The 27,990-nt window shown below is 39.5% G+C and overlaps 1 protein-coding gene across 2 annotated transcripts in view; it reads left to right on the top strand.

Moving 5' to 3' along the window:
* The window catches only part of F8 (coagulation factor VIII), a 111,070-nt gene extending 87,839 nt beyond the window's left edge, over positions 1 to 23,231 (top strand). For both annotated transcript variants that reach the window (XM_008842039.3, XM_029567771.1), the window contains 4 exons: positions 7,532 to 7,676; positions 8,095 to 8,243; positions 9,195 to 9,371; positions 21,317 to 23,231. In XM_008842039.3, the coding sequence (XP_008840261.1) occupies positions 7,532 to 7,676; positions 8,095 to 8,243; positions 9,195 to 9,371; positions 21,317 to 21,472 (627 nt within the window). In that variant the 3' untranslated portion in view covers positions 21,473 to 23,231. The remainder of the gene's footprint in view (positions 1 to 7,531; positions 7,677 to 8,094; positions 8,244 to 9,194; positions 9,372 to 21,316) is intronic.
* The last annotated feature ends 4,759 nt before the right edge of the window (positions 23,232 to 27,990 follow it).

The raw sequence follows: 27,990 nt of genomic DNA, 5'->3' as shown, positions 1-27,990 counted from the left end.
TGCCTTGGGTTACACTGGTGTCTCTAGGGGAGAAGTGGGCAGGCGATCATATTGAACTCTTAACATCATTACTGTATTTGTTTTATTATTATTTTTTTTGAAGTCATGTAAAATCTGTTAACCTATAGGGAGTGATAATGGAATGAGGCTGAATGCCAAACAATCGGACTGCTGTGTCCCTATTTTTGATAATGTAATCAGTAATTTGGTTGACTATGGAATAAACTCGAGGAGTTTTACCCACGGATAGATGAATCCATTGTATGGGCTCGCCCTCTTGTGCCAAGAGAGTGGTGCATAGTGTACTTTCAATGAAAAGATAAAGAGACATGGGGGCATCGGGATCAAACCTTTTTAGAGTCGCCTCATTTATGGACTGTTGGACTTTAGCTAGGATTTGTTGGCACTGAGGTGGTAAAATCACTTTGGAGGCCAAGTCAAGGCCTCGCAAGAGATTAAATAATGGAGCCAACTCCTCAGTTGTGATGGGTATCCAGGGTCTAAGCCAATTAATTTCTCCTAATAACTTTTGAAGTTGGGGCAGATTATAAGTATCCTGAACAGAAAGCTGAGGCTTAGTGGGCGAAACAGCATCTATAGATAACATACTGCCCAGTATTTTAAAAGGTGGAATGTTTTGAATTTATTAGGGGCCACCTTAAAACAGGGAAAAGGTGAGCAGTCCCCTCCTCAATGACCCCACCGCCATTGTACAGGGGTGGAACAGAGGGAGTCTGGAATGGATTGGTCTGTGAGGGTAGAGGGCCTTTACAGGGCCAAGGGGCACTCCCAAAAGGGTCTAGGGAGGGATACAGATGTTTAGATCAATCAGGAGGATCTGTGTGACCCGAGGGCCCGGGGTCCAGCTTGGAGTCTGACTGCACCTCAGGGACTGAGTCAGCAGCCTTGGCCGGGGTTGGAGCCTGGGCCTCTACCGCCTTTGTCCTCGGAGGGCGTGGGGGAAAGCAGCCCTTTAAGGCAGATACCGTGGGGAGCACTCCCAGAGGGGGGATCGCTCCCTTTTCTATCTGGGCCCATCTGATTAACTTTTCAACTCTATCCCAAGTATCCCAATCAAAGAGATTGCTCTCCGGAAGCCAGGGTGCGATCTTTAGCAAGCATCCCCATGCATGGAGAGCTTGGCTCTCTGAGAGTTCAAGGCCCCTGCTTTTGAGCAGGACTCTGAGGGAATCTAAAGAGGGATCAGGCTTAGAATTGGACTTCCCCATAATTTATGGGAGTACACTCACCCACAGACCGATTGGCCCATCAGCGAACTTCGTGATAGGCAGCGCCTCACACCAGGCACCAATCTGTCGGATCGCTCTCCAACAGGTACGGCACAGGGAGAGAGGCCAGGACCAGCCTGTGTTCCTCTCTTAGGGGCTGAGCGGGATGGTGAGTGTTGGCGACTCAAAAACCATACCGAGTCCGGAGTCTTGTCAAGGCAGGAACTCACTTTATTGCGTCAGGCATTACCTTATATAGTTTAATCAAAAAGGGATGTGGAAAAGGGAAGGGCAAAGGTGTATGTCATCTGGGGCAATGGCTGTGAGCCACTGGGAATTGGCCATGCCAGCTGTGATTGGGGAGAGGCAGTCCGAGGTCGGGGCCCTGCTGAGTCACCTCCGTGAGGAAGTGACTGGCCAGAGACAGGTCGCCAAACTTTAGTCAGGCTCAGGAAGTTACAATAGGCCTCATCATAAGTTATGCCACAATTATGAGGGTCCCGGAGACCCAACACTTCTTTACTCTTAATTCTAGTCCAATGATGTGTATACCTATCTTCATGCCAGCATCACAAAGTGTAGGTAATTAGGAAGTATGAGTCCCTCTGACATATTTCTTTTCAAAATTATTTTAGTTATTCATAAATTTCCTTGCAAATTTTTATGAATTTTAGGATTAGCTTTTCCATTTTGGCAAGAAAGGAGAAAGGAAGGGAGGGAAGAAGGTAAACAGAAAGGAAAAAAGAAAGAGAAAGCCATTTGGATTTTAATGGGGATTTCATTAAATGAGTACGTTATTTGGGGTAATCTTACTATCTTAATAATATTGAATTTTCCAATTCATAAGTGTGTTGGACAGCTTTAATGTCAACTTGACACTCCTGGGTTGAGGGAGCCTCAATCGGGGAATTTCCTCTATTGGACTGGCCTGTGGCCATGTCTGAGGGGCATCTTCTTGATGAGTGATATAGGAGGGCCCAGTGCACTGTGCGTGGTGCCACCCCTGGGCAGGTAGGCCTGTGTTGCATAAGAAAGCAGGCTGAGCAGGGGCCAGGGGAGCAACCCAGTAAGCAGCATTCCTCCATGGCCTGTGCTCCAGCTCCTGCCTCCAGGTTCTTGCCCTGAGTTCCTACCTTGGGCTCCCAGATGAACTGTGACCTGGAAGATTTGAGACAAATAAACCCTTTCCTCCCCAAATTGGTATTGGTCAGAGTGTTTTGTCACAGCAATGAAGAAACAAACTAGGACAATAAGCATAGGATATATTTCCACTTTTTTCGGGTCATCTTTGATATCTTTCAATGAGGTTTTTGTGGTTTTCAGGGTACATATCTGCCCCTCCTTGGTTAAGCTTATTCCTAAGTAGCTTGTTCTTTTTGATGCAATTTTATGTAGAGTTTTTATTTCATTTTAGATTTTATTTTTTATTATATAGAAATAGAATTGTATTTCATGTTCATAGTCTCTTGTATGATTTAAATGAACTCATCTTTAACTTTAATAGTGTTTTGTATAAATAGTAAAGCAGGCCTTCTGGTTCTATTACTGATGTTAGAAGGAAATTTTTCAGAGTGCAACCATTAGATGTGATAGTTATGGATGTTTTGTAAGTGCTATTTATTATGTTAATAATTTTCCCATGTATTTCTAGTTTGCTGTGTGTTTTTTTATCGTGAACAAATATATGATTTTATGAAATTAGTTTTCTGCCTCAACTGGATGAAGTTATAGGTCGATTCCCCTAGATTTTAATAAAGTGCCATTAACTGATGGCTTTTTTTCAGATATTTAACCACCCTTACATTCCTGAAAAAATTTCCACTTGAGTAAGGAATAAAATATTTACAGTATGAGGTTGGATTTGACTTGCTAGTATTTTGTTGAGAATTTTCACATCTATATGTGTTAGAAATTAAATTTGAGGTCCACAGACTCCACAAATATTGCACAAAGAACAGGCAGACAAAGCAAAAGTAACTTCTTTTACTTTTGCAAAAGAATGCATTGCATCATTTCGATCGTGCAAGCATACCCAACCTAGAAGTTTGATAGGTTTTTATCCCTAACACAGGAGTACTCTGTCTTTTGCCCACTGGCTGGGATTTGACCTCACATTCTCTAGAGGTTGACTAGTTTTCAAAGAATGGGCAGCAAAGGAGAAGGAGAAGGGGAAAGGGTTGGACAAAAGGAAAAGGGCTCAGTTGTTCCAGGCAACCACATTCCAGGATTTTGTATAAACAAAAGTTTTACAGGGTAGAGGGATTAAAAGATTTTAATTCCTTGTCCTAAACCAAAGTTTTACAGTGTTTGGCACAAAAGACTGATTATCGAAGAGTTCTTACATATTCATAAGAAATGTTGATCTGAGACTTTGTTTTTTCTTGTATTCATCTGGCTTTGATATCACTTTGATTCCATCTGCAAACTCAAGTCCTCCTTGCTATTCAATAGCATACATTTACATGATCAGCTATTTAAGCACCCACCCCCTTGACTGCATCGCCAGGATGGGTTATACCCTTGAACTGTGAACCAGGATAAGTCCTTTCTCCCTTGAGTTGCTTTTATCAGAGTGTTTAATCACAACAACCAGAAAAGAAACTAAGACGATGGCTGCTGACTAGAAAGTGAAAGAGGAAGATACCAGGTTCTCACAGTCCCCTTCAAGTGCAGAGGACAGATGGGCCTTTGGGGGACTATCAAGACTTAAACTATAGCAATTCTGTGGCAACAAATAGAAATACAAAATTGGAAGCATAATGAGAACTATCTCAAATCAGAGATGACTAACACCTTCATGAGTTAGATTATATGCCTATTAGTTTTGTTAGAAATTATAAGACACAGGAAATGCAAATAATTTTGGTCCATTCCAGTCAAGTAACTTGGATTGGAATGTGTTTATCTTACTTTAAGTACAGGGAGAAGAAGTTGACAAGGTCAAGTATTTTATTATCTAAGATTCAATTACATTACCTCTTTCAAGGGTCAAATTTAAATTCATTTCCCAAAGCTCAGATTTTACCCTACTTAGGAATAATAGTGATGAAAAAGAAAATTCTTAGTAAAGCCTTTTGGTTTGTGTATATAATATATAACTCAAAATGCAGATATATTTATATAAAAGAATGCTATGATTTCTGATAAAAAAAATACTTAAGAAAATGTCATAAACTTAGTAAAAAATTTCCCATAGGAAAAATGAATTTTCACATGCCAGGACTATTTTTAAGTTCCTATAATACTGTGATTAGAATGTATGATCATAATAACCACATTAGATGTAGTGGTTAGCTTTCTCATTGGTATGATAAAATGCCTGAGAAAAGCAACTTAAGGAAGAGCCTATTTAGGCTCACAGCTTTAGAAAAGACATAGTCCAGCATGGTGGAGAAGGCATAATGGCAGGAGCATGAGATAGCTGTTCACACTGCGCAAGGAAGCAGAAAACAGACACAACATAAGGACCAGGCTATAAAACCTCAAGGCCCATCAACCCCTGACCAGTGACCCAGGACACCTCTCCTAGAATACCTTCCCAGACAAAGAAGAAAGGTTAAGGAAACTTTCAATGAAACCAGAGTTCAGGGAAGGAAGAGTTCAGGCTTTACAAGAAAGGACAAGGCAAGCCAACTGGAAAAGAACCAAGAACCAGTCACATGAAGTCTTTGACCACTGAGGCTTTTATTGAAGTGGGCATGAAAATTGCATTCTTCCCAAGATAACTTGATCCGTGGATGTGAAAACTACATTTCAGCTCCTCAAGCCAACTAAGAAATATAAATAATTAACTGTATTCTTTTGCTTTTGGTTTAATTTTGCAGTCAGTTAAAAGCTATTCTGAGTGGCCCAAAACAGCATGGGTGCTTGAGATAGGAAATGGCCAACCAAATTTATTACCATGAGTTTATTTTCCAGCTATTGTTTGCTTTGGGCCAGGAATGAACAGATAACTGTATTGGTCATCATTTTTCCCTCTAGCTTTGTGGCCAGCTTAGGAGTTCCAAGGTGCTCTTCTGTTCATTACTTAACTAAGCAGTGAAAGTTATTTGAGGATTACTTGGTGAAACATTGGCATTTGAAAGTTTTAAGCTGTGTCTTTGAGAACCTGTCTTCTCTCCCACTTTCCTAATTCCTTGTCTGCTTATCTATCAGAAAAATAGATGGACACATTTGTGTCTCTTCACAATGTCAGACTTTATTGAATAAATAAATTCAGAAGTTGTTTTGTTGGCTTCAGTTTGCCAAGTGGTCCCAGTTTACGTTGATAGATAGCTGTTGATAAACATAGGTTCTTTTATTCCTATCTTAGTTACTAATATTAATTCTAGGATCATTTATTATCACTTCACACAATGCTATAGAAATATATAGATTACAGAATGGCTAAAATGGGCTAAGGAGGCTGCAGTGTTGAGAGATACCATGCTGAAGTTGTAGGCAGAGAGCTGATAGGCGGTCCAAAGAAGAGTCTGTAAGGGGCTGGGTAAGAAGTCTTATGAAGCACAGGCACAGACTTGTTCAGTTGTCAGATGCAGGTCTGGGTAACGGACCATTTCAAGTGTCAGTTTGAAGTGAGCCGAGTGTCAAGGGCCGGAGAAACTGTGCTGGAGCTGGAGCTCAGAGACAGAAGTCTTTTGCTGTGGCACTTTCCCTGGACAAGGCTCATGATAAGTGACCCAGGACTGCTCAGTGTGCCTATCAACTTTGGTCTCAGGGTGCCCCTTCTTTTGTAGTCCCATGTGAAATGGTTCTGTCTGGTGAGATTGATAAGTTCATGTATCTGGTGTTTCTGATATGATTTGATACATTTTCAGGTGTCATTTGCTGACATAAATTATTTATCAGTTTGTGCTTTCTTACATGTTGGCAGCTGATGGTTGTTACTTGTGTAAATAGGTTGTCAAGTCATTCTTTCTTGACGCTGACACTAAAAATGGAGTAACTCAGGCCAAGGCTGCTGCTCAATAAAATGGAATAATTCAAGGCTAAGCATAACCTGAAAGCTGCTCTTCCATGCATCATAGAGTAACCCACAGTAGGCCCCGTTTCTTCTCACCACTGTAACTCTATCACCACTTAATATTACCACACTCAGTATCAGTCCTTCAACACATGAAACCTTGAGATAAACCACATCCAAGCCATAACCATCTGTTACTACAGGGGCCAATGAGAGCTGCTTTTCCAAGGTTCCTGAGTGAATAGGGCTGGTGTCAGGACTACACCCTGTTGGATTGGAGCCGAGTCCACAAGAGGTAGTCTGCAGAGAGAACTTTAGGTGGCAGGCTTGCATCAAATATCTATACTTGGTTTGGTGCTTCAGTAGGGTTTCTCAACTTCCTGTATACACCCAAGTATGTCCGGAAGTGTCTGCCATATCTTTGGTCCTGTGAGGGAAAAGAGAGCTAGGTATCCCCTCTCTCACTAACTTACTGATGTAACTGTTCAAATATTGAATTTCTGATTGCTCTGAGGTGATACTGTGCTGGAGTTACAAAGTACTAAATAGGGGCTGCAAAGATAGTTCAGCAGTTGAGAGCACTTGCTGTTCTTTCAGAGGATCGGAGTTAAGTTTCCAGTACCCATGTGAGACTGCTCACAACTGCCTATAACTCCAGCTTCAGGAGGATCTGATGCCTCTTGCTTCCACAGAGATCTGCACTCACATGCACATACCCCCACACAGGAACATACACATACACCACACCTGATCTCCTTGCTCCACTTTTCTTCCTTCATATATACCATGCTAACATCTGCCTAGGCAGCATATCTTTACTTGAATATTTGACACTGTTGAAAATGCTAAAGGCATAATTAGAAAGCAGTTGTAGCTAGATATTCTTTGTACTTTGTCCTACTTTGTTTTTCTCTTGCTGTGATAAACACCATGACCAAAAGCAGCTTGGGGAGGAAAGGGTTTATTTCATTTTACACTTCGAGGTCATTATCCATCATTGAGGAAAGTCAGGGCAAGAACTCAGGGCAGGAGCGTGAAGCAGAAACTATGGAGGTATGCTGTTTATTGGCTTGCTCTCACTCTCACACTGGCTCATGCTCAGATAGCTCTTTTTACGCGGCCCAGACTCACCTGCCTAAGGATTGTACTACCCACAGTGGCTGGGCTCTCCCACATCAATCATCAAGCAATACAATCTCTCACAGACATGCATCCAGGCCCATCTGAGCTAGGAAATTCCTCCTTCTTTCCAGGTGACTCTAATTTGTGTGAAGTAAAAACTAACCAGTACATGCTTTGCATTTACTTTCCATGTATTTGTGATAATTCCTCCTAATAGGTCTTCTTTGGCAATGTGGATTCATCTGGGATTAAGCACAATATTTTTAATCCTCCAATTATTGCTCGGTACATCCGTTTGCATCCAACTCATTATAGCATCCGCAGTACTCTTCGCATGGAGTTGATAGGCTGTGATTTAAACAGTAAGTGTCAAGTCATCCCATATTCTTTTTTTCCCCAACCATGAGTAGAGTTATTCTGAGACTAAGAGGAGATATTTCTGTCTGTCTTAGGATATAGAACTGTAAGTGATAAAACCCGCACAGTCCTGAAAAAAGTAAACAAACAAACAAAAAAACAGGAATTTGTTACCCTAGTTATCCTAACTGTGAGATTCCCCAAAAGGAGCCATCTCCTGTGCATCTATCAATAAGGAAAACTGAATTCAAGCAGAACTAAGCAGAAGTGACCTGAAAATGGGCATTTTAATAATAATAGAAATTGTGTAAAAATTGCTACTTAAAAATTATCATGAAGACAGTATCTCTAGACTGGAGGCAGCCCAGTGAACCTAGACTGAAGTTTGTCCTTGTGACAACATTCTGCTTTCATTTCTTTAAGGTTGCAGTATACCATTAGGAATGGAGAGTAAAGTAATATCAGATGAACAAATTACTGCTTCATCCTATTTCACCAATATATTTGCCACTTGGTCTCCTTCACAAGCTCGACTTCACCTCCAGGGAAGGACTAATGCCTGGCGACCCAAGGTAAGAGCAATGCATTTACCACTTAACCTAATACAAAGCAGGGAGAGGGGATGGGAAAATGGGAAAATCCCATGTTCCTTCACAGATATTTCTGTTCACTGTTGTTCCTAAAAAGAGAGTCTAGGAAGGCTTGCAATGCCCCACAGGCATTTAGTGGATATACCATGTTATTTCACACAGCATTCACTGGGAGAGGAAATGCTCTTTAATTTCCTGGAAAAAGAATCTGTATCCAGTATTAGGCTAATATCTGTAGTCCAATCCAGGGCAGATGAGCTGACTCTGTAAGTAAAAGGTGCCTGCCACCATATCTGATGACCTGAGTTCAATCCTTAGAAACTACATGATGGAAGGAGAAAAGCAACTCCTGCAAGCTGTCGTCTGATCCCCACATGAGTTCAATAGCACCCACACCCCGCCGCCTTAGAGACAATAAATAAATGTAATACAAATTTAAAGTCCTATCCAGTAGCCTTCTGTCCCAGTTTCTCAATACTTCAAAGAAAAGGTTTATAACTATACATAGTTCACTGGGGATGGATATTTTCCAGAACCATCTATGTATGATTTTCATCTTTAATTATTTGGGGGAGTATGAATAAAGTTAATTCTTTCTGCTCTTCCAGGGGATTGTTATTTTGAGTGAAATAGTTCGGATACTACATTGCCAGAGTATATATTCTAGTAGGTATGGCTCCTATATTCATTCAGCATTTACTGGGACTGTATTAAATAGATGAACCTGTGGAAATAAAGAATTATGAAAAATTTTGGCAGACTTGGTATAATGGCACACACCTTTAATCCCAGCACTCAGAAGGCAGAAGCAGACTTATCTCTGTGACTTCAGGGCCAGCATGGTCTACATAGTGAGCTCCAGGCCAGCCAGGGCTACATAGTGAGACCTAGCTCAAATAATGGCCCTCAAGATTCCAACACTGTCTTCCCAAGGTAAATAATCCAAAAGAGTGGTTGCAAGTGGACCTCCGAAAGACAATGAAAATCACTGGAATAATAACCCAGGGAGTGAAATCTCTCCTTACCAGCATGTTTGTAAAAGAGTTCCTCATCTCCAGTAGTCAAGATGGCCATCACTGGACTCTCCTTTTTCACAATGGCAAAGTAAAGGTATGATATTCTCATCAGAAAGACACAGTGGGTATGGTGGCTCATGCCTGTAATCCTAGCACTCAGAAGACTGAAGCAGGAGGCTTGCCAAGAATTCAGGGCCAACTTGGGCTACAGTGTGAGACCCTGCCTCAAAAAAATGAAAACGGGCTGGAGAAATGGGTCAGTGGTTAAGAGTACTGGCTGCTTTTGCAGAGGACCCACATGGCAGCTAACAACCATCTCTAACTCCAGTTCCAGGGGATCTGATGCCCACTTGTGGCCTCTGAGGATATTGCATGACATGGGTGCACTTACATACATCCAGGCAATACACACATACACATAAAATAAAATTTTAAAAATGAAAACAGACATACTACCTTTGATCTTGATATTTAGAGAGAGCTGGATTGGACCACTCATTCAGAACAAAATTTACTGAGTACCTACAGTAACAGGACATTATGAAAGGCATTTTAAGAGGACACAGTGACTTCAAGCAAAGAAATAAAAATCCCAAGGAAAGGACAAAGCACAGCCAAAAGTTGCTAGAGTCATATAGAATGATGACAGGAATCAAGGCAAGAGCCAGTTGTGGTGTCACACAACTTTAATACCAGCACTCGAGAGGCAGAGGCAGGTGGATCTCTGTGAGTTTGAGGAAAGCCTGGTCTACATAGTGACTTCCAGGCCAGCTGGGGCTACAGAGAGACCCTGACTCAAAAAGACCAAAAAAAAAAAATCAAGGCTGAAAACAGACTTATTGGCCAAATACTTGTTTATTATTCTCCCACACCAGCCTTATTAACCTTTAATTTTAGTAGTCCAGATATTCTTCATTCTTGATCTGAATTTTCTAGATAATTCAACAAATTATACCCATTACAAGCATGACATAAAGTCTTAGTATGGCATGAATAATAAGAGAAAGAATATTTCATGTAATCTGAGATATTTTTAAATCTTTTTTTTAAAACCAAGAATTTAACCATGGCATGGTATTTCAGCTATTACTGTAGTACACCAAAGATAACCAACTTATAATGATGGATTGACAACAACAGCGTAAATGTCATACTAGAGGTAAATAAAAAAGGAATCTAAAATTCTCATATTGGGGCTAGACAGATGGCTCAGCAGTAAAGAGCACTGGTTACTCTCGCAGAGGACCTGGGTTCAATTCCCAGCACCCACATGTCGGCTAACAACCATCTGTAACTCCAGGTCAGGGGGAATCCAACACCCTCTTCTGACCTCCATGGCCATTGCACAATATGGACGCACACAGGAAATACACTCATACACGTGAAATAAAAATAATAAATAAAAATATTTTAAAATAATTAAATAATAAAATTCTCCTATTATCTATGAAATAAAATATTGGTTAACATTAAATCTTGATAATTTAATGCATGTTGCAATTTCTAGGATAACCAATAAGTAATAGAATATAAAATAGATTGTAGGATTCCCAAAATGACAAAAGAAAAATATGAAAGGATAAACTACACTCAGACAATCTAAATATTCCAGTTAAAAGTCAAAAGTCTATGAGCTGCACATGATCAGTCACACCTGTAATCTTTGCAATGGGAAGGCAAAGGCAAGACCATGAGTTTGAGTCCAGCCTGAGCTACACTGTGAATTCCGAGCAGGCTGGAGTTACAGAATGAGACCGTGCTTTAAACAAAGAAATGAAAAAACAAAGATTTTCAAATTTGCCATAAGCAAAATAAATTCTATCTATACTCTTTATAAGAGATATTTAAAATGTTAACATCAAAAGGTAGCATTAAAAAGTTGATTTCTAAAATCAAAAATTTTAGAAAGACATTATGCAAGTATTACCTAAAAGGTATCTATTGTAGTTGTTGATACTGAACAAAATAGCCTTCAACACAAGAAAGTATTATTAGAAGTTAAGAATGCAGGGCTGAAGATATGGCTCAGCAGTTAAGAATACTGGTTGTTCTTACAGAAGACCGGGGTTCAAATCCCAGCACCCACATGGCAGCTAACAACTCTCCATAACTCCAGTTCCAGGGCATCCGACAGCCTCTTCTGTCCTCTGTGGGCATTGCATGACATGGGTGCACTTACCTACATGCAGACAATACACGCAAACACAGAAAATAAAAAAATTAAAAAATAAATTTTTTAAAGAGTTAAAAAAAAAGTTAAGAATGCAACCTAAGGGACAGTGAGATGGCTCAGTGGCTGAAGGTGCTTGCCATGCAAGCCTGGTGACCTGAATTCAAAAGCCAGAAGCTTTGTAAAGGTGGATGGAGAAAACTCACTCCTCCAGGTTGTTCTCTGACCTCCACACAAGCATTATTGTGCATGTGTGTATGCACAGACATATAGACACAAACACATACACACAATAATAAAATTTTTTTAAAGAATGTAACCTCATAATAACAAGAATTCTCTGGGAAATGCAGCAATTTAAAAATTTGTATCACCTTTACAAATTCTGAAACTATTGAAAACAAAAACTGACAAAAATAAAAGGGAAAAAAAACAAACATAATTTCGACTGGCAGATTTTTTTTTACATCTCTCTCATCAATTTATGGAACAAACAGAAAAACTTAACAATACAAGTGACAAATTTGATCTTATGAACATATTTAGAAAATTGCAATTTGGAACTGTAGAATTAAATATTTGTAAGCACAAAGAAAATACTTATTTTTTCCTTTAATAAAATCCAGGGCTGGAGAAATGGTTCAGTGGTTAAAAGCACTTTGCTCTTGCAAAGGACCCCGGTTTGGTTGCCAGCACCCACATGGTAGCTAACAATCATCCATAACTCCAGTTCCAGGGAATCTGATGCATGCCCTCTTCTGACCTCCACAGGCACTGTATGCATGCTGTGTACTTACATGCACATAGGCAAAACACTCATACACATAAAATAAGAATAAAATGTTTTAAAATTCCAAATAAATTTAATAATTAAATGCAAAAATAACAAATTACTTAAAATAATTATAAATAAATTCAGGAAGATATACATAAAATTACTGTAGAAGTAAAGTTATCTATGGATATAGCAAAATAGAATACAAGAGACTAACCATAATAATTTTGAAAAATCATGTCTAGAAATAAATATAACAAATATAGAAAACTAATATGAAACAGTATTTCCAGAAATCCAATTAACCTAAAATGGTGACCTAAATGAACTTACTCTATTCTTTTTATAGTATACTTTTATTAATTCTTTGAAAATTTCTTACCATGTATTTTGATCATATTCGCCCCCATTCCTCCCCCTAACGTCTCCCAAATCCACCCTTATCTCCCTACCTCCCCCCAATTCAATGTCCTTTTTTAATAACCCACTGAGTCCAGTTTGTGCTGCTCACATACCCATGGGTGTGGGGTCATCCACTGGAGCATGGTTGACCTGCTAGGAGCCACACCCTTAAAGAAAACTAACTGTCCCTCAGAAGCCATCAACTGTCAACCTCACTTAGCGTTGGGGACCAATGAGCACCTCCCACCTCTATCATGGAATGTTAACTGGCTTGATCTTGTGCAGATCTTATGCAGACAACTATAAAGGCTTGTGCTGTGAGGTCATGAGTGCAGTGGTTCTATCGTGTCTAAAAGACACTGTATTGCTCTGGTTCTTCCTGACCTCTGGCTCTTACAATCTTTCTGCTCCCCTTCTTCCATGATGATCCTTGAGCCTTAGAGATGATCTAGATGCCCCATTTGGGACTGGGCACTTTTTGATCAGTTATGAGTTTCTGTGTTAAACACTGTCCAGTGAAAAAGAAACTTACCTGATGAGTATAATTTACTACACTAATCTTTTAGCATAGAGATGAAAATTTAGAGAGCAGTTTGACCCGATGTCCATTTAGCAAAATAACAGCAGTAGGTTCAGTCTTGGGGCCTGTGAGCTCCCCCAGTCAAGGGTTCTTGGCCAGATTACACCACCCAGCCTGTGTGTACTCCTGTAGAAGAAACTTTGAATCCAATCTGAAAATGCTTAGCTACCCCCATAATGTCTGTCACACTATTGTACTCATGGGCATATCTTTCCATGCCTATCATTATTGCAATTCACAGGGTTCACAGATGGGGAAGACTGTTGATGACCTTTTTCCTCAGCTAACAGTTTACATAGCACTTTCTGGTAGTATGAAAACTAGCCAGCAGGGAGGAAGCATATATATATATATATAGATATATATATAGATATATCTTATAAAATGGTAGGTTTTCATATGCCTTCTCAAGCATCCTTAGTGTGTGCCATCTTTTCCCTCAACCCCGTCCTCTGCTCTACCATCCTGTCTTACCCCTCTCCCCAGTTAAACTGTCTTCCTCCTTCTTATCACCTATGCTCTACTCTTGCCCCTTCCCCTAAGGTCTTTCTTTTCCCCCAACCAAGCAGTCTCAAATTTCAGAGAAATTTATAATTAAGGTAAGTTCATTATTTGGTAATTAAAGTAGATATGAATTATAAAATCCCCCTAGTTAGAAATTAAGATCTTTAGGGGCTGGAGAGATAGCTCAGCAGTTAAGAGCACTGACTACTCTTGCAGAAGACCTGGGTTCGATTCCCAGAACCCACATGGTGGCTAACAACTGTCTGCAACTCCAGTTCCAGGGAATCCGAAACACCCTCTTTTGACCACCAAGAACACTGCACAACACAGGTACACTTGCACTCATGCAGGCAATACACTCAAACATAGAAAGTAAAAATAGTAAATAAAACATTTTTTAAATCAAGAAGCTTTTAATAACATGTCAAAAAGAATAAATAAATTATAAAATACTTTAAATGCATGATAACAAAGCATTACATATCAAAATAGGAGGCAGAGCAAGATAGTGGCAGAGTAAGCTGCTCTAGCACTCATCTCCCCTCACGCACACCAAGTTGAATAATCACAACTCTTGATGTTCACAAGAGCTAAAAAAGCAGGTGAGAGACTATAGTGCCTGCTTTTAGTACAAAAATAATCCAAGATGTAGTGAAGAAAGCAGGAAGGGAAGCGTTGCCTCTGTCATGCCTCCCTGAACTTCAAGCAGTACATCTTAATGAGAGTTATCTCCCACTTGGGGAAGGGAGAAGCTTTTAGTTCAGGCCTTAGACTTGAAACCCAGTCCCTGGCCTGACACAGTGAAATCTGCTGCTGGGTAGAGCCTCACAACTCCTACCACCAGGCCAATACCCATGTTCTTAGATATTGGAACTGAGTTAGGTCAGCAGCAAAAAGACTGATTTCACCATGTTTTACAGCCCCTTTCCCAAACATAGTGACAGATATGGGAACAACACTCTGCCTGCTTAGGAGCAGGGAATGAAAGCTAACACAGATTTTGATTTTGCCTTGAAGTTTAGAGTCAAGCCCATTGTGGTCTTCAACACTGGGTTTCACCACAGTGGGCCTAGCTCTAAACTCCATGGCAAAGTCGAGATTCTGATGGAGTTTCTAGACTAGTTCCAGTACCTGGAAGAGGTCTGTACACTAATGGGATAGACTTGAACTTCAGCCTGTTAAGTGATGTAGGCTAAGACTGCCCTTGACACTCTAAAGGTCATTGACACTGTGAGGCCTCAGATGCCACCCAGCTTATCATCCCCTTTGTGGCCAAAGGATTACCTTTATCAACAGCACCCCAGTCTTGGGCAGCATACTGTGGGGCAACACCTCATTCACTGGGGGTAGGACACAGTAGTAAGAAAAGGGCTTTTCCCTAGAATCTACTGATAGTCTGGTGAAATCAAACATTGGGCAGATCCTAAAGACCCTCATCCCCAGTAATACCTGTTGAACAGTCTCTAGAATAGCTTTTGTGGAGTGGGAAGTACCAGCCTATGTCACTTCTGTTCCAATTGTGCCTGGTTGCTGTGGACCTAGGCCACAAGAACACCTCAGTAATAAGCATCCTGTAGCAATACAGACCTTAGTCTTTTCCGAGTGCCAACCTTGGCAGGCTGTGGGCTCAAGATAAGACATAGCTTGAGGGGCTGGAGAGATCGCTCAGTGGTTAAGAGCACTGACTGCTCTTACAGAGGACCCAGATTCAGTTCCCAGTACCTACATGGCAGCTAACAACAGTCCATAACTCCGATGCCCCCTTCTGGTCTGCAAGGACATTGCACAACATGGGTGCACTTATATCCATGAAATAAAAATAATAAAATATTTTTAAGACACAGCTTGTTAGCATTGGTGGCATCAGTCACAGCAATGGAGGTGGGGCTAGTGCATTCAAAATTACTCTGATTAGAGCAGATTAAGTGAACTATGAAAACAAAAATCAGTTACTAAACCACAAGATACACACGTCAGTTCCTGGCTATTAAATGAATTGTGCATCACTTAATCAATAGTAGAAGGCACTCCTGAACTAAGAAATCTAGTATACCACCCCAAATACTCACCTCACCTACATAAAATTACATTTTACTGCTAAAACAAAAAATATATAGAATGAATTTCTAAATGAGAAGAAAATATCATATAAGGTAGATTGTATAAGTGTGCTGTTTGGGGGTTTTCATTCTTTCTTTCCTTGAAAACCTCACTGACTGTGGGCATGGCCATATAACTCATTTGGCCAACAGTATGTGAATAGACATGACAGGAGCTTTAAATGTGACTTTGTTTGACTCTGTCTTTTGTACCTCTGCTCCAGGCTCCAAACTTTGAGCCTCAGAATTTTGAAAGAATGCATTCTTTTTTCAGCCATCAAATTTGGATTACGTTGACTGTTGTAAAGAATTTATGCAAGCAGGGGCTGGAAAGATGGCTCAGTGGTTAAGAACACTGGTTGTTCTTGTAGAACACCCAGGTTCGAATCCCAGCACCCACTTGGCAGCTAACAGCTGTCCGTAACTGGGCATTGCATGACCTCCATGGGCATTTTATGACACAGGTGCACTTACCTACATGCAGGCAATACATACATACACATAAAATAGAAATAATAAATAAAAAGAATTCATGCAAATGAATATAGAAAATTCTAGGCTTGAGCTACAAGTATAAATAAGAATTCAAAAATTAAAAACAAAATTTATCATAGCACTATCCACTAAGACAGCCTAGAAATATTGATACCTGATCTTAGTCTCCAACATTTCCCAGTAAAGGGAATCCGGGTTCATTTGAGGAATCACTGATTCCAAGACAAGGAAATGGCCTGGCAATCTTGAAACAGCTTGATGTGCTAGAGTAAGAGTAAAAGACTAAAGGGGTCCATGAGAAAAGAACATAGAAGTGGACTTGAAGAGATTCCTGTTGAGACAACTTGAACATCAAAAAGAGAAATTGTTTATGGCTGTAATCCCAGAGCTAGAGAGGCTGAATTAGGAGGATTGCCCTGTATTTGAGCCCAGCTTGAGCTACATAGTGCATTTCAGGCCAAGCAGGGCTATAGAGAGATACCCAGAATAATGGTGGTAATGGATTATAATACATAAAGAAAGAACACAGCAGTCCATAGTCATAGTAAAAAAAAAAAATGAAAGGAGAAAATAAGCTTTTCATCACAGAATGATTCCAGCTAATAAATGCAGAAGAACTGACAAAATTAATTCAGTTGGCAACCACCATATACTATTTAATACTTGTAAAAAATATAATTGGCTGGAGAGATGGCTCATCAGTTAAGAACACTGGCTGCTCTTGTAGACGACCTGGGTTTGGTTCCCAGAACCCCCATGGTTGCTAACAACAGTCCGTAACTCCAGTTCTAGGGGATCCAATGCCCTCTTCTGACCTCCATGGGCATTGCACAACATACATGCACTTACATACATGCAGGCAATATACTCATAAACATAAAATAAAAATAGTAAAACATTTTTTGAAAAAGAAATTTAATAGATGGTATAACCACCGAATTAAAGTTGAGAAACATAACATTCACATGGTTTGAAAGTTTACTTAACAGATAAAATGTAGACTTTTAATTGCCTTTATAATAGAAAGTTTGAGTGGACTCCATCTTAATCAAGTGATGATCAAATTTACAATCATCAGTAATGGGACAGACTAGGAACAAGTGTCATCTGATGGGATGCAGTGAGGACACACATTTGACTTAGCATTCTTCCTAAACATGTTTAACCAAAATTTAAAAGAGGAGTCATTCAAATTTAGAATGCAGGCCAATTAAAAGCACCCTGAGGCTTGAAAGATGTCATTGTCATGAAGAACAAACAAAACAAAACAAAAACAAAAAACCCAGAGACTAGAAGTCTATTTTAGATTTATTTTTTAATTTTAATTTTTCACATGTGTATGTGTGCACAGTCACATGTGGGGGCACATGTGTATGTGTGTGCATGTGCACATAAGTGTGCATATGTGTGGAGGCCCAAAGTTGAGATCAGTTGTCCCCTTTAGTTACTCTCCACTGGAGCTCAGCAGTTCTGTCTAGTCTAGCCAGTTTGCTCTGGAAATACCCTGTCTTTGTCTCCTGACTACTGGGATTGTAGATGGGCCACCACGCTCATTCCATATTTACATGAGCTGGAGGTCTGAACTTCAGCCCTCACACTTGTGTAGCAAATGTTTTATTCACTGAACCATCTTTCCAGCTCCCTATTTTGGGTTTAAGGAAATTTAAAGTGATACAACAAGTAAATGCAATGGGTGATCTTCTTATGGGATTCTATATTTTTTACAAAACTATGTACAATAGCATTATGATAGCTGAAAATTTTTCAGTATCAGATAATATTGTGCTAATATTAAATTTTTTGGTCATAATAATGGTATTCAGTGGTATGTAGAAAATGACCTTTTTCTCAGGTTTGGCAGGTTGAAATATTTAGGAACAAAATGCCATGTTTATAATTTCCTTCCAAATTGTTCAGAAAAATGTGTGTGTGTGTGTGTGTGTTTGGCAGAGACAGAGAGAAAAAGACAGGGAAGAAGGGGAATAGAGAAATGACTTGGTGCGTAAGGGCACTTGCTGTTATTTCAGAGGACCCCAGTTCAGTCACCCACATTAGGTGACTCACATCTGCCTACAGCTCTAACTCCAGGAGATCTAATGCCTCTGGTCTCCATAGGTACCAGAACTCATATTGACATACACTCACACTCACACACATAACATAATTAAATAAAATAAACCTTTTTTTAAAAAGGCATGCAGGAGATAATGTAAATATGATATATTCTAACAATTGGTAACTCCAGATGAAGAACTTAAGAATGTTCATTATACCATTCTTTTAATTCCTCTAAGATGGTAAATTTTTCTAAATAAAAGCTTAAGGGGACTGGAGAGATGACTCAGTGGTTAAGAGAACTTGCTTGTCTTGTAGAGGACCAGGTATAGTTCACAGCACCACATGGAGGCTCAAAACCACCTGTAACTCCAGCTTCTGGAATTCCAGTGCCCTTTTCTGACTGCTTCAGGTACCAGGTAATACACATACATCCATGCAAGCAAATCCATAAAATTAAAAATACATCTTTAAAAGTAAAGAACTAAAAGATTAAGGGGAAATGAGGATTATGTCTAAAGAAAGGTAGTCAAGCCTCCATATACATAAAAAATTTTGTCAAAAAATCCTAAATCTGAGGCCTTAATGATTTCCAAGTTTTTATCAAGCACACAGAATTTATTTCAACAAATGCTTCTGGTATACTTGCCAAGCTATGTGACACTGTTACTGGGGAGACATGAACAAACATCTACTCATCCAAGACAGGGAAGCAATGATGATAGATCAAAGTAAGAATACCACACAAATCCAACTTGGTGAACCTTGGGGGTCTTTGTTGAGGTAACTTTTATCGGGGGCCTTATTGGGAGTTTTATTGGATGAGGGGTTATTTAAAAGAACAGAAATGATTCAAAGACAGCTGTATTACCAAAATACCACCTCAGCATAGGTGACAGCTCACAAAAGCTGGAATCCTAGAGCACACCACGTAACTTGCAGGCTTCTGGACATGCTGAAGAGTGTCTTGTCCAGTAGCTCAGTTGGTCAGAGCCTCTTCCAGGCAGCTTGGGCCTGTCTTTTCCAGGTAGGTCTGCTGCTCTGAGAATGTCTCTCAGCAGTTCTTACTGTTTATATATGCTTAGGGAAGGAGGATTGTAGTGGATCTTGTCAGTTTCAGGGACTTCCTTGAGCTATTGAGTTGTTTACTTTCTGGATTTTAAGGCCCTTTCCTGCAGGATGGAATGTAACATCCTGTATCTTAACCAGTTTCTCTCCAAGATGGAATGTTTTATTGCAAAGGAAATTGTGGCATAACATATGTGCACTAGGCTCCATATTTCATATAGTGATGAAATCTCTGTCAATCTCCAAATGTTACAAAGAAGCAAACAAGAGCTTCAGATTTAGAATAAACAGGATCCATATTTTAGAGGAGGAAGACCCTTCTAAAGATACGGCACTTTTACCAAGACATGAAAAATAGAAGGCAATGGATGAAAAAAGAAAACAGAGGGGATAACACTTCTGAATAGAAAGAATCATATATACACAGATTCTCATGTTTAAAAAAAGAGTTGGCACTGTCCAGGAACTAAAATACCAGTATATCTACAATGCAGTAAAGTAGGGGAAAAGCGATGAGAGATGAGATCAGAGCCTAGGACAGTGTAGGTCATATCTTATCAGGGCTTGGAGACAAGAATGAGTTTGGATTGTATTCTATGTGTATTTTGAGATCTTCCTGGGTATCATGGTAAGACCACCAATTAAATCAGAATCTTTTGAGAAAGACTCATTAATTTACAGACAAACAAACAAGTGACTCCAGTAAGCTGCCAAGGGACAGGAATCTAAGAGGAAAATGAAGCTAAAGTAAAGAATGGAGCCTAGACATTTTGTCTTCATAGCTGAACTCTGTAGAACTAGTGTTATTTCATACCATGTTTTCCAGGAAAAGTCTTTTCCCACTTGGCATCTGAAGTGAAATTGACACCATCCTTTGCAGAGCTACAGCTCAGAGAATGGTTGCAAGGAACTGTCACCTCAAATAGCCCCAGGAAGCAGGCGGCCTTTTGTTGCTGTTTAATCACTTCTTCCCTGTAACCACAGCCCACTATTTCTTCCACACAACACACCTCAGGAGATCTTGGGGATATTATAGAATCTGTGCTTGCAATAGCATGCCTTACAATAGTGTCACCTCTTCATGTTTCTCCAAGACTCTTATGCTTAGCCTTTGGCTGGGACCCTGTATGATGTCCATGGAATACACACACTACATCCCACTGAGTTTCAGAGCTGCCTAGAATTACATATTTTTAATATTCGTTCATTTCCTCAAATATCCATTGGCTCACAGGTGGCAAGACGATTTGAGTCTTGAACTCTCCCCCCAACTCTTTATCCCTTCTGCACCCTTTTCTGCCAGATTGTACATCTTGTAGGGTTACTGCATTGCTTTTGTTATCATTATAAAATTACTACCAACATGTGAGAAAACAGCATATCTGCCTAATAACAGTAGCTGTAATTTATTGAGTGCTTACTGTATACTCATCTTGCAATAACAAATGCAACGACTGTGGTGTCACATAGCTGAGTCCTAACTCCCACCTCCAGATTACCTGACACACAAATACTGTTTTATTACTTCAGGCAAAGAATTCGGTTTCTTCACTAAGATTTTGGAATATGGGTGAGACTATTTCAGATGCAAGACACAGCTAGAGCAAAAGCCTACACTTCACATAAGCAGGTTAATCTCAAGTCTAGAAGTCACACTCACTCTTTTGGCCCATGGAGTCTTCTAATTTCCCAAAGTTTAATCTCAAAAATTCTTTAAGTAGTTCAGAGTAAGTCGCTTGTGTGTTTGATACACAGTACAATGGATGCAAAGAGGGGAGAAGGCCATGCCTGAGTGACTGACAGAGCAGGAGGCTCCTGGCAAGGGTGTGGTGGTATAAACTCTATGTTCATCTTGTCAGATAATTAATAAATGTTGTTTATCCTCCTTCAGGTTTTTCAGGGGAATCGGGACTCCTTCACACCTATGGTTAACTCTCTAGACCCACCGTTACTCACTCGCTATCTTCGAATTCACCCCCGGATCTGGGAGCACCAGATTGCCTTGAGGCTGGAGATTCTGGGCTGTGAAGCCCAGCAGCTGTACTGAGGTGGCCTCTGTAGCCCCTGCCCATGACCCTGGCCTCCTTCCTCAGCTCCAGGATATTTCCTAGCCAACTCAAGACCAGCATCCCTTTCAATTCTATACCACCCCACACAGTTCATGCCACCATCATTTTATTTAAGTCTATAGAATTGTATAAGACACTGCTCTGACACTTCCCAAATTATTAATCCTGCTTGTTCTAAAAACTTAAGTCTCTCACAGAGTCAGTACTTCCTCTCTTATGGAAAGACAATATAATAAAAAGTGGCAGAAAATATTTATGACAGAAGCATTGCAGATTGAGCGTCATACATTTAAAATAAGGCTCTCACTTGTTTATTATCCTGATCAAGCATGGAACAGAAATAGGTTAGGACAGGAGTGTTTAATTATTGGGAACCTTTAAATATGTCCTCTTGAAATATGTGATGGCCAAAAAAAGTGACAATGGCAATAGTCTTCTAAAAGACATTTAAAAAACATTTCGACAGAAAAATTAGGAAAATCTAAACATTGAAGTTCTAATAATGACTTTGTCGTATTCATACCCACGCCTAATTCACTACTAAAGAAACACCCCAAAAATACAACAGAAAATTTTGTACTATAGGCATATAGTTGAAATATCAAGGAATCACATGAAAACTCAGCTGTTGAAAGCAGTCAGCAGTCCAGCTGTGCTTTGCCACATTCTCCCCAGAAGCTTAGGAATGCCTCACTGGTCCTTCCACCTCTGCCGTCTATTACAATTACAGGAACACATCATGGCATCAAAGATGAGCTCCCAAGCAGTCAGAGGATATATCAGAAGGTTTCAGCCCAGGATGATGTGAAAATGGGAATTTCTAATAAGAAAAAAATTTGTCCTAGTCTCAGAAAAGGCAAAAGAATTGCTGTGGTTGTTATTTTTGTGCTAGCACATTTTCTAGTAATCTCTACTTGACCCTTCTGTGACTCTTTTGGAGATTATAACGCAGCTGCCAAATCTGTCACGCTCCATAAGTTAATAAAAGTGAAGATGGTAAAGTTCTATAAGGCTGCAGGTTAACTTACAGATATTAGTCAATTGTCTTGTTTTATTAACTTAAGAGAGTTAAGTTATCCAAATGATATGGTTTTATTTCCTATAAAATTCAAATCACTCATATCTTAGGTTAGATTATTAAATTATAATCCAATTTTGACAGTCTCTTCCCATTAATGATACAGCTCTATTTCTCAAATACTCTTGGAACCAACTGTTTCATATTCCTGCTAGTTTCTTCAGTCATGAGCTAATAAAACTTTGATGCATATAAATGAATGCCTTTGAGAATTTTTATACTAGAAATAAATATGTGAGTAATGAATGATACTTTAAAAACAGATAAGAGGACATGAAGTTTGAAGGGATGGAGTAAATCTTGAAGTAGGGGCATTAGAAGGGAGTGAATACGATAAAAATACATTGCATGTATATAAAATTCTCAATTAATAAAAATGTATGTTTTAAAACAGCCATTCAATGGCAGAGTGGACACTACAAAATCCAGTTTGTGTGTTAGAATACCTCATTAAATTGAACTCAGAATAAGAAAGTACAATATGATTTATGGAGAGGAAATAAAATCAGAAGTGGAGCCTCAGTCTGTGAGAAGAGCCTAGAGAAAGATGAGATATGAGGAGTTGCTATTCAGTGGGTGGAAAGTTATAATGCATGGGTCTAGAGAGATGGCTCAGCAATTAAAAGCACTGGGTGCTCTTGCAGAAGACCCAGGTTTGGTTCCCAGCACCTACATGGTAGCTAATAACCATCCATAGCTCCAGTTCCAAGGGACCCATTGCCGCCTTCTGGCCTCTGCAGGTGTTGCATGAATGTGTTGCATGCATGCAGACAAAACACTCATGCACATAAAATAAAAATAAATAAATTTATTAAGTTATAGTGCAATGTAGAGTTAAAATGACCAAAACATTGTGGGTTATGAATTTGTCTATATTACTAACCAAGAGTGAGATTTTGATCAATTCAGTCTGTAGATACAGGGTCATGATCCAAAGTTGAAGCAGCTAAAGCTGTAGCTCAGAGATAGAGTATTTGTTTAAAATACACTCACATTTTATACCATACAAAATCTGTTGATGATAGACTAGATTTGTCCAACTGCAAAATATCAAATGGCATAAATAAATATTTAATTTTGTCTTTTATATTACAAATAACTTTATTCTAAAATTTTGCTTTTAGGCTGGGCGTGGTGGCACATGCCTTTAGTCCTAGCGCTCAGGAAGCAGAGGCAAGTGGCTCTCTATGAGATTGATGCCAGCCTGGTCTACATAGCAAGTTCCAGGTCAGCTGGGGCCACAGGGAGACTGTCTCAGAAAAAAAACTTGGTTTTAAATGGGCAAAATATAAAACTCCTAGTCAAGCAAAACAATATTCACTGTCTTCAGTTGTGCACCCACTGAGGGCCCCACCAGATTCCAATGAATAGTTCTAAATCCATGCTAATACAGATGATCCAGGTTAAACTCAGTCTCAAAATATAAAAATAAAAATGATATCAGTGTTTGAGAGGGACTTATAGGAGTGGAAGGGAGATTAACAGGATGGTTATAGTAATCAAGATGCACTTTCTGCATGTATGAAAACATCAATAACAAATTCAATAAAAGGGAGAAGTAAAAATTACCATTATATGAAAAGCAATTTGTCTTCTAAGAAATAAAGGGTTCAAAAATAAGCTGTACTTATTAAAAACATACTCCCTAGTTGACCAATGTCCAATTTTTAAAGTTTTGTTTTGAGACAGAGTCTTGCCATGTAGCTTTCTCTGGCTTGGTATAAGAACTGGCCTTGGACCAATATTACATTCCAGGGATGATGGTTCTGAAAGTGTAGGTTGTGAAAATTTTGGCAACAGTAACAGTGTTCCAAATATGCACTGACTAAATTTAATTCAAAACCAAAGCCTAATAATGGATCTGAGGTGTTTCTGGCAGCACAGGCCCATGTTGCATCCCAAGTCTTCACTGCAGCTTTGGTTCTGAACATATAACATGAGCAGTTCGCACTATTCATGCCATGCCCTAATGCCATGCAACAACAACAAACACTTCTTTTTCATTTCTACAAGTTCAAACATCCTATAAGAAAGATGGATTCTAAGCTACCTATTGATAAAGTTGAAAAGCAGCTGGATTTCCACTATAAAATCCTTTTTTAAGTAGGGTGGGAGTCGCTGGCTTTGGGTCATTAATGCCTGGGGAGGAGGTAGAGATAAAGGTGGGTGCTAAGTTAAGAAAAAAGAGAAACCATTTAATTCAACAATTTGAGAAGTATCTTAATCCCACCGCTGGAAACCTGGGATTTGATTTTCTAGAGGGAATAGATAAAGGATCTACAAACTGGAAGATATGATGCACCAGAAGATTATTGAACCTGCAACCCTCCCCATGTAGCAAACTATGACCAACAATCAACTAGGGCCAGTATACAATGCCTGATTCACTTATCTCAAGGAAGGTCAGACTCTGAGTTTCAAATTACGCTCCAGTGTGCTATATGAAATCAGGCTTAAGTTTCATTTCATCTGAAATATATGTATATATGCAGCAACACTTGAAATACCTCAACTCAGATTCAAGACTGTTGTATGTTATAAATTGCAGTGTTTTTACTGTGCATACAAAGTTTTCTGCTGTTACAGAAACAAAATGGCCTAATTATGGAAAATAAAAGCTTTTAATATTTCCCTATCATTATTTCTTATCATGTATCTAATTAGTATGTACTTGGGTTGTATTGTATTAAAATGTTTGATTTAAAAATTGCTATTTGAGTTCTGAAGTTAAGTTTCATTAAAAAATAATTAAAGGAATCAAGACATTGTGGTGCACCCCTGTAATCCCAGCACTCAGGAACACTTGGAAGGTGGAAGCGGGAATTCAAAGTCATCCTTAGCTACATAGTAAGTTTAAGACCAGCCTTGGGGATTAGGCCAGAATTTCCATCACAATTGTGTTGGTCCTTCCTTTCCCATTCTCTCATTTGCTTGCCAGCTTCTTTTGAGTGTATTCCTTCAGTAATGTGTGCATTGGAGTTCCCATTCTATAATCTGCTTCTGGTCTGGTCAACCTAGATTTAAAACACTCAATTGTCAAGCTTCAGACAATCACATTAGTGTTTTCATTGGAATTTCATTAAATTTACTGATTAATATATGAAGCGTTGAGATCATTTATCATGGGCTCATTCTTATGTGATAGTGAAATGGGAGGAAAGGGAGTGTCCTCGAAAGTGAAGATTCTCAGTTCAGGAAATTCATGGACAAGAAAAGATGAGTTTTTAAATAGGAGTTTTTATTATAGAGAGAAAGATTAAAGAAGATTAAATATCGAATGTAGAAAGCAGAGCTCCAAAAAACAAAGTTCTGGAGAGGCCCCAGAAGAGGAAAACACCCATTGAACTGTTTGTCTATGGACTTTTATAGGACTTGTGGCAGAAACTGGACAAATACTGAGGGAAATTTTATTGAGATTCATTAATTTTCTGAGCCAATGAAGGGTGCACACACTCTATGCATGTCCCCTGGGTCAACCAGAGAGATGATCCTATGCTGTTCATGCCCTATGAAGAAGCACCCTGTTCATCTCTGACTTGTTTTGGTGGCCTGTTGCCCATTAGACCAGACCAGCATTGCTAGTTGCACTACTCTTGCAGACATTGCTGGTCTTAGACTTTGGCAGGGTCTGCTAGCCATTGATTAGACTAAGATCACTTTCTTTGCTTATGTAGCCAGCTTGTAGTTTTCCACGGTGGAGAGCTGACTCTATCACTCTATCTATAACCAAGATATAGCTGCGATCTTTTATAGTTATCCTGTGGGGTGTGTGTGAATGTTTTGCCTGCATATATATATATATATATATATAATGCCCACGGAGGCCAGAAGAGGGTGTCAGATCCCCTGGAACTGGAGTACAATTGTTAGTCACCATATGACTACTGGGAACCAAACCTGGGTCTTCTGCAAGAGCAGCAAATGCTCTCAACCCCTGAGCCCCCTCTCCAGTCCTGGTTTCACCATTTTTTAACTCCTTGTCTACAGGGTGGTCTGAGGTGGTCTCCTTTCTGGAATAAATGGAAGTCATTATTACTTATGAGGTAGTCTGTTACAATTAGCTGCATTTAGAAACAAGACCTTGTGAAAACACAACAGTATCTTGCATATGTCCCTCAGGAGGGGGAACTCAGGGGAAGCCAGCCAGTCTACTGGCACTGGGTCAGCCTTGTCTTTCCCCTTACCTAGTTAGTTCATGACCTCATGTTCAGCTTCAAACCCTTTGATTTCTCATCCTTACGGTTCCAGACCTCCTTATTCTAACCCTAACATTTATTTCACTCTTAACCTCTTTGTTTCTGTAACAGTAGATAACTTCTAAGCTGATTCTTGTAGGAATGGATTTTACAGCACTGACTAAAGACTTTTTTATAATTATTTATTTTTTTATATGTATGCTTGTATTGCCTGCATGTATGTAAGTCGACCCGTGTCAGGCAATGCCCACAGAGGACAGAAAAGGGCGTTGAATCCCTTGGAACTGGAATTACAGTTGTTAGCTGCCATGTGGATGCTGGGATTCAACGGGTCTTCTACAAGAACAGCCAGTGCTCTTAACCACTGAGCCATCTCTCCAGCCCAGACTAAAGACTAAAGACTTTTACCTACCTTGAAACCAAAAAGTTATTATTTATAATGTACATAAGTTCACTGAACCATGTGCTCCTCTTGTGAACTGGGAACCTGACCTTAACCACTCAGAACCCCTCATTTCCCTCCACTCAAGATAGTATAAAATAGAGTATAAATGTGAGTATGGATGCTTTACACATCACAGTGCTGAAAGAAGCATGCTTTTCTCATTGCGAACACTGAAAGAAATCTGTTTGTTATGTATGATATTCTAGGCCTGGGGATCAAAGGGAAAATTTCTCTGATAAGGTTGGGTCCTGATTTGTACTTCCTCATATCATGGTGGAGACACTTCAATAAAAGAATGAGTGAAGCCTTACTGGGGAGCACAGCCTCACTATTGTATTAGCTTACCTGGAAGGCACAGGACAGTGATCAAGTTTGAAGCTCTTCCACATCCTTCTGGATCTTTTAATTCTTTCAAATTCTAGGAAATGTCTATGCTTTGCTCTTTGAAGAAGTACATAAACTTCTCATGCAAATAACACCAGCATCAAAGTTGGAAGTTTGGAAGTATGATGCAGCCTTTAGTTCATTTCATTGGGCTCCAGCTTGTCCTTCAGACTTCCAGTGCATACTGACTTTTTCCAGGTTCACCCTACAGTCCCTTTCTGTAATATCCCCCTTTTAGGTTCTCTTTCTGTGTGAATTCATTAAACTTGCAATATCATAATGTTCAACAGTTTCCCTTAAAAGCTTCTCCTTTAGAATATTAACTATTCTACAACTAAAGGGTCTTTAAAATTCTTTTTAAAAGAATTTGTGTGTGAGTTTTTGCCTGCATGC

This window comes from Nannospalax galili, unplaced genomic scaffold, assembly GCF_000622305.1.
Source record: "Nannospalax galili isolate Female #2095 unplaced genomic scaffold, S.galili_v1.0 scaffold880, whole genome shotgun sequence".
Lineage (NCBI taxonomy): Eukaryota > Metazoa > Chordata > Mammalia > Rodentia > Spalacidae > Nannospalax > Nannospalax galili.
Note: the sequence above shows the minus strand (reverse complement) of the source record. Positions and strands in the feature narration are given on the sequence as shown.